Genomic DNA, 14,226 nt, shown 5'->3' with positions numbered 1-14,226 from the left:
GGATGAAGCACAAGCTGGAATCAAGATTGCTGGGAGAAATATCAATAACCTCAGATATGCAAATGATACTGCCGTTATGGTGGAAAGCGAAGAGGAACTGAAGAGCCTCTTGATGAAAAGTGAAAGACAAGAGTGAAAAAGCTGGCTTAAAACTCGACATTCAAAAAAGTAAGAACATGGCATCTGGTCCTATCACTTCATGGCAAATAGATAGGGAAACAATGGAAACAGTGACAGACTTTATTTTCTTTGGCTCCAAAATCACTCTGGATGGTAACTGCAACCATGAAATTAAAAGATGCTTGCTTCTTGGAAGAAAAGCTATGACAATCCTCAGATCAGATCAGATCGGTCACTCAGTCGTGTCCGACTCTTTGTGACCCCATGAACCGCAGCATGCCAGGCCTCCCTGTCCATCACCAACTCCCGGAGTTCACTCAGACTCATGTCCATCAAGTCAGTGATGCCATCCAGCCATCTCATCCTCTGTCATCCCCTTCTCCTCCTGCCCCCAATCCCTCCCAGCATCAGAGTCTTTTCCAATGAGTCAACTCTTCGCATGAGGTGGCCACAGTACTGGAGTTTCAGCTTTAGCATCATTCCTTCCAAAGAAATCCCAGGGCTGATCACCTTCAGAATGGACTGGTTGGATCTCCTTGCAGTCCAAGGGACTCTCAAGAGTCTTCTCCAACACCACAGTTCAAAAGCATCAATTCTTTGGTGCTTAGCCTTCTGCACAGTCCAACTCTCACATCCATACATGACCACAGGAAAAACCATAGCCTTGACTAGACGAACTTTTGTTGGCAAAGTAATGTCTCTGCTTTTGAATATGCTATCTAGGCTGGTCATAACTTTCCTTCCAAGGAGTAAGCGTCTTTTAATTTCATGGCTGCAGTCACCATCTGTAGTGATTTTGGAGCCCCAAAAAATAAAGTCTGACACTGTTTCCACTGTTAACCCGTCTATTTCCCATGAAGTGATGGGACCGGATGCCATGATCTTCGTTTTCTGAATGTTGAGCTTTAAGCCAACTTTTTCACTCTCAACTTTCACCTTCATCAAGAGGCTTTTTAGTTCCTCTTCACTATCTGCCATAAGGGTGGTGTCATCTGCATATCTGAGGTTATTGATATTTCTCCCGGCAATCTTGATTCCAGCTTGTGCTTCTTCCAGCCCAGCATTTCTCATGATGTACTCTGCATATAAGTTAAATAAACAGGGTGACAATATACAGCCTTGACGTACTCCTTTTCCTATTTGGAACCAGTCTGTTGTTCCATGTCCAGTTCTAACTGTTGCTTCCTGACCTGCATACAAATTTCTCAAGAGGCAGATCAGGTGGTCTGGTATTCCCATCTCTTGAAGAATTTTCCACAGTTTATTGTGATCCACACAGTCAAAGGCTTTGGCATAGTCAATAAAGCAGAAATAGATGTTTTTCTGGAGCTCTCTTGCTTTTTCCATGATCCAGCGGATGTTGGCAATTTGATCTCTGGTTCCTCTGCCTTTTCTAAAACCAGCTTGAACATCAGGAAGTTCACGGTTCACATATTGCTGAAGCCTGGCTTGGAGAATTTTGAGCATTACTTTACTAGTGTGTGAGATGAGTGCAATTGTGTGGTAGTTTGAGCATTCTTTGGCATTGCCTTTCTTTGGGATTGGAATGAAAACTGACAACCCTAGACAGCATATTAAAAAGCAGAGACATTACTTTGCTGACAAAGGTCCGTCTAGTCAAAGCTATGGTTTTTCCAGTAGGCATGTATGGGTGTGAGAGTTGGATCTTAAAGAAAGCTGAACACAGAAGAATTGATGCTTTTGAACTGTAATGTTGGAGAAGGCTCTTGAAAGTCCCCTGGACTGCAAGAAGATCAAACCAGTCAATCCTAAAGGAAATCAGTCCTGAATTCATTGGAAGGACTGATGTTGAAGCTGAAACTCCAACACTTTGGCCACCTGCTGCGAAGAACTGACTCATTGGAAAAGACCCTGATGCTGGGAAAGATTGAAGGCAGGAGGAGAAGGGGATGACAGAGGATGAGATGGTTGGATGGCATCATCGACTCGATGGACATGAGTTTGAGCAAGCTCCAGGAGTTGGTGATGGACAGGGAAGCCTGGTGTGCTGAAGTCCATGGGGCCACAAAGTGTCGGACAGTAGTGAGTGACTGAACTGAAACTGAAAGCTAAGCAGAAAAGAAAAAATAAATTAAAAAAACAAACAAAGAAAAGTTCTGTGTGTGTTCCTTCCACTAGGGTCTGCTCTTGAAGCTGGCCCAGAGCACACGTGTCAGCACAGGCTGACTGGAGCACAGGCTTCCATGGGCATGTCTGCAGGGGCTGGAGCAACTGGAAGAAGCCTTGGAGGTGGGCAGCCCTCTGCCTGCCTGGACCCATGACTCACAGAGGCTTTGAGCAGGGGTGGTGCTTGGGTCCACTGGGACCCCAGCAGCCAGAGGAGGCCTTGGTGAAGGTGGGGCTCAGGCTGGAACCCCAGCAGCCTGCCAGGGCCTGAGCAGAGTGGGGAGACTGTGGCTTGAGAGGTGAGCGAGCCTGCCACACCTCCTGGGCAGGCGTGTGCTCCCATTACTGCCCGAGGAAGCTGGGTTGGTGGGCCGGGAAAGGTTCTGCCCTGGTGGCCCCACGCTTCATGTGCCACTCAACAATGGTGCCTTGCCGCCATTGTGGTCCAAGACCCTCCTCCCACCAACACCTCAGGCCATCCCCTTACCACCAACTGCTGTCCCCTCCCCGGATCCACTCCCCAAATCCCACTCTGCAGCACCCAGCCCTCCTCCCCACCATGAGACACACAGACTGGGGTGTGAAGGGCTGCGGCATGGACTGTATGCACAGGCTCCACTCCATCCTGCCCCCCACACACTGGCTGCTGCGTTCCCCTCTCATCCTGAGGTCCCCCTAAGATCCTTGCCTTTCCCTGCTGACCCCCCACTGTGAGGATGCTTCCCTGAGTGTGGGATTGCTTCCTCTCCCCCAGCTTCCCCCAGGGGTGCTGGTCCTGTCCTGCCTCCACTGTTCCCCACTTCCTTCCCGCACCCTACCTGGGAAGGACACTAAACAGAAAAGAAAAAAAAATTTTTTTCTTTCTGAAATAAAGATTGCGCTGGGACTCCTCCCATCCCCCTAGGTGTCCGAGGCCCTCTGCCAGCGCCCAGCACGCGCTCCAGAAGAACTTCTCCGACGCACCTCTGACACAGCGTGAGGAGACGTGAGCTGTGTGTTCTCCTCCTCCGCCATCTTCCATAGTCTATTTTTTTTTTTAACCTTGAAAATTTTTTATAGGAATCAACAGTGAGACCATTCTGAAACCAGCTTCAATTTCAGAGGAAGAACTGTTGAATTTGATCAATAAACTAAATAATGATGATAATGTCGACGGCCTCCTTGTTCAGCTGCCTCTTCCAGGTGAGATTTACATAGCTCTATTTAAAATGATCTCTGAGGCGTGGAGAGGCTTGTTTAGTTTATACAATTGGCTCCTCATATGTATTTGTCTTAAAGAAAGGGGAGGTAAACTCAAGAAAGTGAGTATGTTGTTAGATATGGGACCGACCTACTCAGAATACCAATTACTCCCTGACTTGGTATTGAGGTCTTAATACAAAGGACAGTGGAGGGAAGTGGTTTGGAGAGGACAAGAGGACACTGGTTTGGTCTTGGCATTTGGCTTTGCTTGCTGTGTGTTCCCAACACACAGATGAATAAGTTGTGGGGTGAGTTATAGAAGGGGAATGGGTTTCGAGTGCGCTGGAGTCAAGCAGTGCTGACTATGCAACAGTGACTTGACCACTGCTCTGATTTCTTTTTCAGAGCACATCGATGAGAGAAAGGTCTGCAATGCTGTTTCTCCAGACAAAGATGTCGATGGCTTTCATGTAATTAATGTAGGGCGAATGTGTTTGGACCAGTGTTCCATGTTACCAGCTACTCCATGGGGTGTGTGGGAAATAATTAAGCGAACTGGTAGGTATCTCCATCTCAGTATTATCAAAACATACTTACGAAATGGTAAAAATTCCTACAGAACAAACAGTGGAAACCCCCCTCAGATCATCTAGTCCTACTCCCCAGAGCCTAACTCCCTTAGCAATTGCCTGCAACTGTTTTTGCTGCTTCATCCAGAAAACTCTGAAGGAAACTTAAGCTTTGATAGTGGTGATGGTGCACATTCGTATAACACTTTGCAGCTCGTGTTTCCTTTCAGCTTTCACTGTGTGTAGCAAGTGATGGTTCAGTTGACGGATGAGTCAATAAGCTGATGATTTCCTTCATTATCACAATTAGAGTCACATCCTAAGGTGTCAGTCTTCCTTTTTCTTAGGTGCTCTAAGATAATCTGGCACTGTGTGAAACGCAAATATATTCATTTTTCATAGGCATTCCAACCCTAGGGAAGAATGTGGTTGTGGCCGGAAGGTCAAAAAATGTTGGCATGCCCATTGCAATGTTGCTGCACACAGATGGGGCACATGAACGGCCCGGAGGTAAGAATATTGCTCTCGGGAGGGTGTCCTCCTCTCCCTTGTGAGAGAGACTGCCCTGTGGATGCTTGGAAGTGTTTGTTAAGCTTTATTTGTCTTTGTTATAGTTTTGTTAATAGGTACTTTGGGAGTAATCTTTGTGGAGGAAGATGTACTCAGTGTTACTCGAGAGTTAATTTAATATTCACTAGTATGGCACCCCACTCCAGTACTCTTGCCTGGAAACGCCCATGGACGGAGGAGCCTGGTAGGCTGCGGTCCGTGGGGTCGCTAAGAGTCAGGCACGACTGAGCGACTTCACTTTCACTTTTCGCTTTCATGCATTGGAGAAGGAAATGGCAGCCCACTCCAGTATTCTTGCCTGGAGAATCCCAGGGATGGGGGAACCTGATGGGCTGCTGTCTATGGGGTCGCACAGAGTTGGACACGACTGAAGCAACTTAGCAGCAGCAGCAGCAGCAGCAGTATGGAACTAGTTCAGAAGTAGATATGTCTCAGAAATTTGAGTTTTGAGTGGAAGCATGGTTATAGACAATTAGAATTTTCAGTTATGGCTTTGATAGTTGGAGTTAAGAAGTATAACTTATTCAAAATTAGTATCCTCATCTGTGCCATTTGATAGGAAAAAAATATCTTAGACCATTGCAAAGGATTGAATTCATATGACTGTAATGTGTCATCATTATGTCAAATTCTGTTAATTTGAGAAAAACTCTCAAATCAAAGTTATATGATTATCATAATATGACCATACATGATTATATCAGAGATAAAATATATCAGAACTAAATATTTCCACATATCTTTCAGCACACTTTTAAGAAAAATCCTTGAGTAATTCTAGTGACATTTTGTTTAGAAAGACTGTTAAAAGGGATAAGGAATAAATCTAATGATATATGACTCCAAAGGGTAGAGCTAGGACCAACAGGTAAAAGTTACAAGAAATTGAGTATTAGTTTTATTGTTATTTTTTAATGACAATTGGCTGCCCAGAAAGTATAGTGTAAGATTTGTCAATTATTTTTTCAGAGGTCTTGAATTTCTGGCATGGTTTGCCTAATTGAGATCTAATCCATTCCTAGCTTTGATTCAGAAATCAAGACATCTGTTTTTTAACTCATAGGCGATGCCACTGTCACAATATCTCATCGATACACTCCTAAGGAGGAGCTAAAGAAACATACAGCTCTTGCAGATATTGTAATCTCCGCTGCAGGTAAGAGCACCAGGGAGGGGGTGGAAGTACCTTGCTCAGAGAAGGAAGATGGACCTCTTATCTTCGAATTTGCCTGCTGCCCTGTCGTTTTATTCTGTATTCCCCTAGGTTTGACCATAATGTCAAAGCTGCTTACAAAGAGGAGAGTTGTGGTTGGAATACCGATTTCTGGCTTTCTATTATATATTTGATGGATAAATGTTATTTCTACAGCCTCAAAATATTTCTGTTCGCTATATGAAGTTTAATTGTTTCCCTGGTTAATAGTTTTTATCAGTTTTTATAAAACAAGCTAATTCATTCTTGCAGGTATCTTGAAATTGATAAGAATCTTACAGGTGGGATATTCTTTTCAGTACTAAATTGATCATTCCGATCTCCTTTTTTAGGTATTCCAAATCTGATCACAGCAGATATGATCAAGGAAGGAGCAGCTGTCATTGATGTGGGAATAAATAGAATTCAAGATCCCATAACTGCTAAACCCAAGTTGGTTGGAGATGTGGATTTTGAAGGTAACTTTTTAAAATATAAAAATCAATAAACACTACTTTTATTGAACAATTAGGGCAGACTATTTACTTTTTCTTTAACTTTTATACTTATATTACCTTGGTTATTACCATTTATTATCATTTTTACCATTATTATCAGTATTACCATTTATTATCATGCTTTCCATGATAATTAAGAGAAATCTTTTAAAAAATTATAGTCATTCTAGAATTTAGGTGTTTGTATCATCAAATTATGGAGAACAAATATAAAGTTTTCAGGAAATTTCTTTCTTCTCTTTAGGGTTATTCTATAATGAAAACAAGACTTTTAATGAGTCTGAAAATTTAATGAAGTGATTTTTCTAAACCATTGAGTTTCCTAAAAAGTATTACAGACTTCTTGTTTTCATACTGAGAGAAGAGATCTCAGACTTGCAATATTAAAAGTCCAGGAAAAAGCCATATTACTAAAATTTTGGAATTCCCTGATAGATTTCTCCTTTCAGTTCTGAATTTATCTGAATTTTATGCTGATAATTCTATTTCTAGCTTTCTATTTCTTCTCAAGCAGTCAGACCCAAGCCTAGGTATCTAAGTGATTTTTCCCTTTAGATTGGATTAAAAAAAATTCTTTTTACTTTCCAGAAAATTACTTTGCTTGGTGCTTTGGGCAAACAGTATAGTTAAATAAATAGAATAAAATTAAGAAAATATTGTAAGCAGGTTTTAATTGAAGTAATCCTTATTATTATTATAGTTACACTTCTATACAGTTAGCTACTGAGATGTTTCTTTTTAAATTGATTTAATATGGAGGAAAAGTATGGCTGGTTATTTAAGTATATTCATTGAATAACTCTGCTTATTATATGCATGTTATTTTATTATTGGTTTTTTTTTTTTTTTGGCCACACTGCACAGCATGTGGGATCTTTGTTCCCTGTGAGTGCTCAGTTGCTCAGTCATGTCTGACTCTTTGCAACCTCATAAACGATAGCCCACCAGTCTCCTCTCTCCATGGGATTTTCCTGGCAGGAACACCAGAGTGGGTTGCTGTTTCATCCTCCAGGGGATCTTCTGACCCAGAGAGTGAACTCAAGTCTCCTGTGTTGCCTGCATTGCAGGCAGATTCTTTACCACTGAGCCACCGGGGAAGCCCTTAGTTCCCTGACCAGGTATCAAACCTGTACCCCCTGCAGTGGAAGCTCAGAGTTCCAACTACTGGATCGCCTGGGAAATCTCTAAATGTGTGTTACTTTGTTAATATGTTCAAAAGCCCTTGTTCTTGGGTATTGTAGATGTGATTTTTTTTTTTAATGAGTTTGAGGTTTATTGAGATGCTTATGTATATTATTGCTTTTTCTTTGACTGCTTCTTCCATGATATGTTAAAGTACATAGAGTTCCTTTGCCATAATTAAAGAGTTTGCCTGTCTTATCTCTGTGTAGGAGTCAAGAAGAAAGCAGGTTACATCACTCCAGTCCCTGGGGGTGTTGGTCCCATGACTGTGGCAATGCTGATGAAGAATACCATTATTGCTGCAAAAAAAGTGCTGAGGCTCGAAGAGCAGGAAGTACTGAAGTCTAAGGAACTTGGAGTAGCAAGTAATTGACTATTGTGTCTTCTGTGTCATGAACAGCACTCCAAGCCAGTTCAAGAGGAAAACCAGGTCAATAGACATGCAATATTTTTTCTTTACTTACATGGCTTTAAACAATGCTTTGTATTTATTGTAAGCTTAAATGAGTGTGTGTTTGCACACGTAGCTCTGCAGTAACCTACCAGGGAGCATGCCACTGTCATGCTGGGTCATGTGATCCAACCAAGAGAAACATTACCCTAGAGATTCACAGGGAGGACCCTGTCCCCCTGAGAATGGCTGCTTAACTGTGTCAGGCCTCTTCAGTTGAAATTTGTCTTCTTTAGAAAGGCAGCTGTGCTCACCATTATACCACCAATGTGCCCAAGCTTGGCTTTTCTATGATTGCATTTCCCAAGTGCTATTCCAATGATGAGTTGATACTCACTTTTAGGTTCCAAGCCTTTTGAGTTCAACTGGTCAAACCAAAGGAAAAATGTTGCTAGAGAAAATTAGGGAAAAGTTAAAGAAGAAAGAAATGATGGTAATTGAGTAGGAAAAAATTTACCCTAATTTATTATATGTGTTGATGATAAAGAAGGAAAACTGCATGTTGATAGTCTCCCTATCATTTTGTGACTCAGTCATTGGGAAGATGTCTGGGGTTTTCCCATTTGCTATTAGCCCTTGTTTTATGTTCCTTACCGCTTGGGGTCTCCCCATTTTACTTTTCTAGGATTGAAAGGCTTATTTTATAAATTATTCATGTGTGTTGTCATATTTGACTTTTCCTATATCCTGAAACTTCACTGTCAAATTTTTATACTGTTAGAGGTGTCTGTATGGTTTCTTTAGTGTATCTTGAAACCTATTTTTGGAAAACATAACTTGGGCTTGATAATCATTAGGGCAGCTATATATAAGTATGCAACTTACTTTTCCACCAAAGAACTGTCAACAGCTGGCAGCTTTTCTCTGCTGCACCTGTTGGCTTTCCTTGATCAATTTTTGATAGTGAGAGTTAATACTGAATTTAATCAGACTTTATTAAGGGACTTTTTGCATCATTTTGATTTTTTAAATAAAACACTTCTGACTTGATATGGAAAGAGTTTCTGAAATACTTCATCTTTCTGCTACTATCCTCCTGTGGCCTAATTTTTCTCATTGGATGTAATCAATTTAAATATTCCTATATTTGGTAACATCCAATCCTTTGACTTTAACAAATTGGTTTAAAGAGCTGTGGAGAAACCAGCCTAGTCCTTTTAATTGTACATCCCAAGCCAGAAGTTTCATCTGTAAGCTTCATTTCAGTGGTTAGTCTTGTTCTGAGTATTTTAAACCATATGTTCAATTTACACGGGACTTCTTGATGTGTTTTGCCAAATCTCCCCCTCCTCCACATAATATGTATAAATTTTTTTCCTGTGTGTGTATGTGTTTAAAACATTAGATTGCACAGATCGGAAGGTATTTGCTGTGGCAGGCATGTTTGCGGCTCGGATGGGTCCTGTGTCTTCTGCTCGAGGGCTGAGTAGTTGGCTTTCATAAAGCAGGAGCAGCTCCCGCTCCAGGCAGCTTGAGGCAGCGAGAGGAAGGAGAACAATGCAGAGCCGCCCTTCTCCCCTGCTTGTTCCTTTGCTGCCTTTATGCTTTTGATAGTTTTCTGGAGAGGAAGAGGGGTGATAGTTCTAGAAATGTTTTTGTAAATGAGGTATAGTTCCTGTCTGTACATCATACCTGCTGACTCACCTAAATTATTAAACGTGGAGCAAGATGAGCAAATGGGATTAAGTTTTATTGAATTGTAGTTACAAGTGGAAAAAAGTATGACCTGTATGAAGAAGTAACAATATGTCAACCTGTTAAAAGCTATTAAAATTAAAATGTTCCTGTGTATGTGTACAAAATGCAAATAACATACAAGGTAAAAATTACAGTGATCAATTTACAACAAAAAAAATCAACATTTTAGCTTTCCAGCTTGTTTGATTAATCAAGCACATTTAATCCTGAATCCATACCATTTCTACAACACAGCTTGGACAAAGTGCTATTGGAAATCAGCCAGGTTTTAAAACTGCAATGTTAAGAGTAGATTGTTAGCTCTCCCAGAATTGGTATAGATGAAGACAAAGAATTTATACTTAAACTCAGGCAATGGTTCTGGATGAGTGAGCAGCTCAGTAATTCTGTTGCTTTCAGTAGAAGTGGTGGAGGTTTAGCGTTTTACCTCGTGGCAGTATCCCTAGAAGGGACTTCTGATATTTAATTTCATAAACACCGAGAGCTTTCTGTGGACCAGGCACTGTACTGGCTCTGGGGATCAGAGGCAATTAGCTGTCCCCATACTCAAGTTGGTTAATGAGTCCAGTGTCATGTGTACCTTTAAAAAATGAAAGGAATGAAGAAAAAGCACCTGCATTTGTCATCTTGAGTAAGTCTGGTAAGTAACTAATTTACACAAGATTCAAATCCATAGCTGTTTTGGAGAAGGTAAATGTCAGATGCACTGTGGCTGTCAGGCACACACAGGTGGTGAATAAACATGGTTGGTGCTTGTTCAATGTGAATTGAAGATAAAAAGACTGATCTTAAGCAAGGTCTGTGATTAATGGGTTTTAGTCTACCCAGTTTGTTTCCAATTATTCCTTAAAGTACTAGTGTGACTAGTATTACAGAGTTATAATCTTCCAAAATTTCACATTGGCCTTGCCTAACATACAGTGTTCATGTGAATGCTAGTTGGACTTTGGGAATCAGGCCATTGAAAACTTGCAGGAAAGAGCTACCCAAATGCATCAAGAAATGTGATTCTGTACTTGAAAAACCAGTGATACTAATTTAAAGGATCATTTGGTTGATTTGCCACGTGATTTGAGATTTCACTTAACTGTTTTTAAAACATCCACTCAAATGTGTTGGTTCTTTCACAGCCAGACTTTCAGAACTAGCTGTCAAACTGGGAAAGCCCCAGTCACACTTCTGTGCTGGAACAAGGCCCAGAATGCAGATGGTTCAAACTCTTCATAGAAAACTGCATGGGATGGAGAGATAAGAAGACCTTTTTAGCATTTCTTAATTTGCAAAACAAAATTTCCAACCTTGGTCTATTGAAGTACAAGTATTTTAACAGTTCTTTTAAGACCATCTAGATAATTTAAAATCTAAGCATTAAAAAAAATTTTAACTGGTATTTGTTTTAAATAAAAACTGACTAGTGCCCCTTTATCTTATCTACAGTTTTGAGAGGCAAGCATTTTTTTCATCTCAAAAGAAATGTTATCATTTCTATGCTGGATTGCATTTTAAAATAACGTGTACCAGTAAGCTTTAGTTATTTTCATAACTACAAAGGGAAGGAAAGGGCTTTGCATGACAGATCTCCAGTTTTCATCGATCAGGCAGAATGACTCTCTCTGCTTGATAAATATAGGAACAGGCTTTGAAAAGTGAAGGGTTTTGGCCCAGACCCTCACGGTGAAGACTAAGCCAGGCCCTCACTGTGCCCCGTCCAGGGGAAGCTCTTCCTCCTAGAGGGTGGTCTCGCCGTCAGCCTCTCTCCCGTATCTGTCCATGTCTGTGAAGTCACACTCTGGCTCCATCTCTATCTTCACCTGTGGCACCATGAAGACTGGGCTCTGTGAGTAGTTGAAGGCAGGTGAGGCTGGACAGGAGATTTTGAAGTGCAGGGTGATGCTGAATGAGAAAGAGAGGAGGGAAGAATGATTTTTCTAGGGTATGGTGTTTTTAAATGCTATCTCCCAGAACAGGGTTCTAGGGCAAACAGTTCTGTCTTTGCTGTTGATCTCTTAACACATCACAGGAACTAGCAGTATCCTATCTGCTTGGCCTTCAGCTGTCACAGTTGCTGCTCTTGCCCTACTTCAACCTATTTTCCACATGGTTGCCAGAGGGAACTTCTGGATCATGAACCTGACTGGTCCCCCATTGTTCAAAGGAGAGAATTCATGCTCCTTAGCCTGGCAAGACAAGAACCTTCTCTGCTCGAACTCCTGCTTGCAGTTTGCCCTGTTCTTAGCCCTGTGTCTGCAGTATTTCAGGCCTCTTCTCGGCACCTGCAGTGCCTTTTCTCTCTTTTTTCCTTTTCTATGCACACCCGGTGGACTCCTATTTATCGTTCCTATTTATTCTCTGGGTAAGGTTGATCCCTCCCTGAGATTCCTGTCCCTTCTTTTGCGTGTTCTCCGTTGTTCTTGGCACAGGGTGGTGTATATCTTTGTTCATATGTCTGTCTTTCTCTAGTCCCAGGGATTAACCACCACGCCTGGTAGATCGTGGATGCTAATCTGCTAAACTAGATCCTGTTGCTGAGTTTCTTTTCTTCACTGAAATGGAATCCTGCTATTAGTCATCTTTGCTTCCATCTACTTTCATAGATTCAGTAAAATACCAGTGTAGTTGAGGTACCATTACTGTTGATGAAATATTCCGCATTTTTGACCTTGTCCTATGCTTTGTGTCCTTTAACAGGGTTTTGGAGGTATTCTATCCTGATCCAAATTCTCTCTCCATTAACTGAAATTGGAGCAATTGGAGATTCAATTTTGTATAGGCTACTTTAAAATGAAAATAAATCAAGATAGACAGAGTGCTTTTCTCCTAACACATTTATTTATTAAGATCAGTGGCATGAGGAGCCCAGGAGCCCTGGCTCGGGAAGTGGGATGAGATGGCAGGCACATATGTCATTTGGACTTGACACTCCTGGGTTATGGTGGCCTTGGGCCTAACGCTTGTACTGGTGATAAATCTCGTCCGGGCAATGTGATAACAGGTTTGACTTATAACTCAGAAGATCCCTTAGGTGATCTACACTCTCTTGTACACGTGTCTTACAATCTTCTGGGTGTGTGCCATCTATATCTGGAGTCGGACAGCCCATGCTTTTCCCGTTAGATGTAGCACAGTGACTCCGGTCCAGTTTAGGGTGCACCGTGGGAGTACGACTGCCCTCACCACCTTCCACAGTGATGACTGAGGCAGACTCTATTGACTCTGAATTCCTTGTTTCTATTTTTGATCCCTTTCCTTGTTTTCAGTCATCAAGTAGTCCCACCTTTTTTGAGGGTGGCTTCTCATTAAAAACAGCAAGGAATCACATTGTTGGCATGGGAGTTGCTGGAAACTGGGCCTTGAATTCTTTCTTGACTATTTTTATCTCCACTCGATCATTGATATTTAGTTTTCCCTGATACCTTTTCTCACCTTTGCTAATTAACCATGCTGTTGTTTTATTCCACAGAGCATTAAAGTGCTTGGTGTTTTGATTCTTAAAGTTCACGTATCCCGGCTTTCAGTAATATATACTTAAATCATGTCTAGTTTCTATTGTCTTTTTTTCAGTATTTACTTTCAATTTTCATTCTACTTCATATTTTATAATAATTTCCTTTACCAAACACGAATACCCTCGTGTGTAGTCATCACATTACGTCAGTAAGAGGACGGACTTGTTATTTGATACTTCATCAGGTCTGCGCCTTTGTGTCCTGAGGTGGAGCAGCAGAGGCCTTTTACTGAGACACTGACTTGAGAAATCCTAGGCATTCAAGCCATTGCTTATTCTCTTATCTAACACCCAAAGAGACTGTCTCATGGCTATTACCTTCGGTCAAGTTCTGAATCACTGAAGGAAGAATCAGAGTGAGTAACTCCAACTGGAAGATCTTTGTCCTGGCAGGAAAATTAAAGTGTCAGATGTGGAGCAGGTTTGAGAACTATTCTGGAGAATACTCTTTCTCCAGTGCTTCCCTCACCCATTTCCTCTCCTTTCTGTTCTCTAACCCCGTGGCCAGTGCTACACCAGATGATACAGGGACCCCAGAGGTGGGTGGCTTCCGCTTCAGTTATTCCTTCACCCAGAGGTAGGTGGGAGGCATGGCAGGGGCCAGGGGAAAATGAGGAAGGGAGATGGATGTATACAAGAGGAAAGGAGAAGGAGAGTGGGAAATTCACAAGGAAGAAGTACCTCTGTGGGAGAATATAAGGGGAAGCCCCTTTGCTGGAAGGCCCTTGTGGGGGCTGGCAGGATGCCTAAAATGGGAAAGTGCCAAGCCCTTAGGGGCACCAGGGTCAGGACTCATGTTGGGATCTTTCAGACTACGCCCAGGATAGACTGTGTTGTCTTGATGACAGGACTGTCCACCGATAGGAAGCTGAGGCTGGGAGTGGGTAAAGACAGCAAAAAAAATCCCCCAGGGTCTTCATAAACCACATCTGGTCCTTTTGGGGCAGGTTCCCTTCCAACATGTGGAAGGTGTTTGTCACTCATTCAGAACCTCGGGGAGCAAGCCCTAGGACCTTGACTAATTCATAATCCTAGTGTGATGCTACTTGCTCTCCTAGAGGAGCAGCTCAGCTGGGATTTGAGCTCTCAGTCATTTCAACAATCATAGGCAA

At 42.0% G+C, this 14,226-nt stretch overlaps 2 protein-coding genes across 7 annotated transcripts in view; one reads left to right on the top strand and one right to left on the bottom strand.

The window, feature by feature from the left end:
• The window catches only part of MTHFD2 (methylenetetrahydrofolate dehydrogenase (NADP+ dependent) 2, methenyltetrahydrofolate cyclohydrolase), a 30,865-nt gene that overhangs the window by 14,215 nt on the left and 2,424 nt on the right, over positions 1-14,226 (top strand). Inside the window, exons 3-8 of one of the 2 annotated variants that reach the window (XR_011569208.1) lie at positions 3,307-3,429; positions 3,835-3,987; positions 4,401-4,508; positions 5,632-5,724; positions 6,114-6,239; positions 7,670-7,890. Coding sequence is in view for 1 of the 2 variants with exons in the window: in XM_019969904.2 (XP_019825463.1) it covers positions 3,307-3,429; positions 3,835-3,987; positions 4,401-4,508; positions 5,632-5,724; positions 6,114-6,239; positions 7,670-7,833 (767 nt within the window). In the remaining variant the exon portion in view is untranslated. Of the gene's footprint in view, positions 1-3,306; positions 3,430-3,834; positions 3,988-4,400; positions 4,509-5,631; positions 5,725-6,113; positions 6,240-7,669; positions 8,902-14,226 lie in introns of those variants that run through there. The other variant, XM_019969904.2, reaches the window with a different exon arrangement.
• The window catches only part of SLC4A5 (solute carrier family 4 member 5), a 138,034-nt gene continuing 133,649 nt past the window's right edge, over positions 9,842-14,226 (bottom strand). For 4 of the 5 annotated variants that reach the window (XM_070798418.1, XM_070798419.1, XM_070798422.1 and 1 more), the window contains 2 exons: positions 13,433-13,500; positions 9,842-11,502 (listed from right to left, as the gene is read on the bottom strand). In XM_070798418.1, coding sequence (XP_070654519.1) covers positions 11,337-11,502; positions 13,433-13,500 — 234 coding nt within the window. In that variant the 3' untranslated portion in view covers positions 9,842-11,336. Of the gene's footprint in view, positions 11,503-12,419; positions 13,501-14,226 lie in introns of those variants that run through there. The other variant, XM_070798420.1, reaches the window with a different exon arrangement.

The sequence above is a fragment of the Bos indicus genome, chromosome 11, assembly GCF_029378745.1.
Source record: "Bos indicus isolate NIAB-ARS_2022 breed Sahiwal x Tharparkar chromosome 11, NIAB-ARS_B.indTharparkar_mat_pri_1.0, whole genome shotgun sequence".
Classification (NCBI taxonomy): Eukaryota; Metazoa; Chordata; class Mammalia; order Artiodactyla; family Bovidae; genus Bos; species Bos indicus.
Note: the sequence above shows the minus strand (reverse complement) of the source record. Positions and strands in the feature narration are given on the sequence as shown.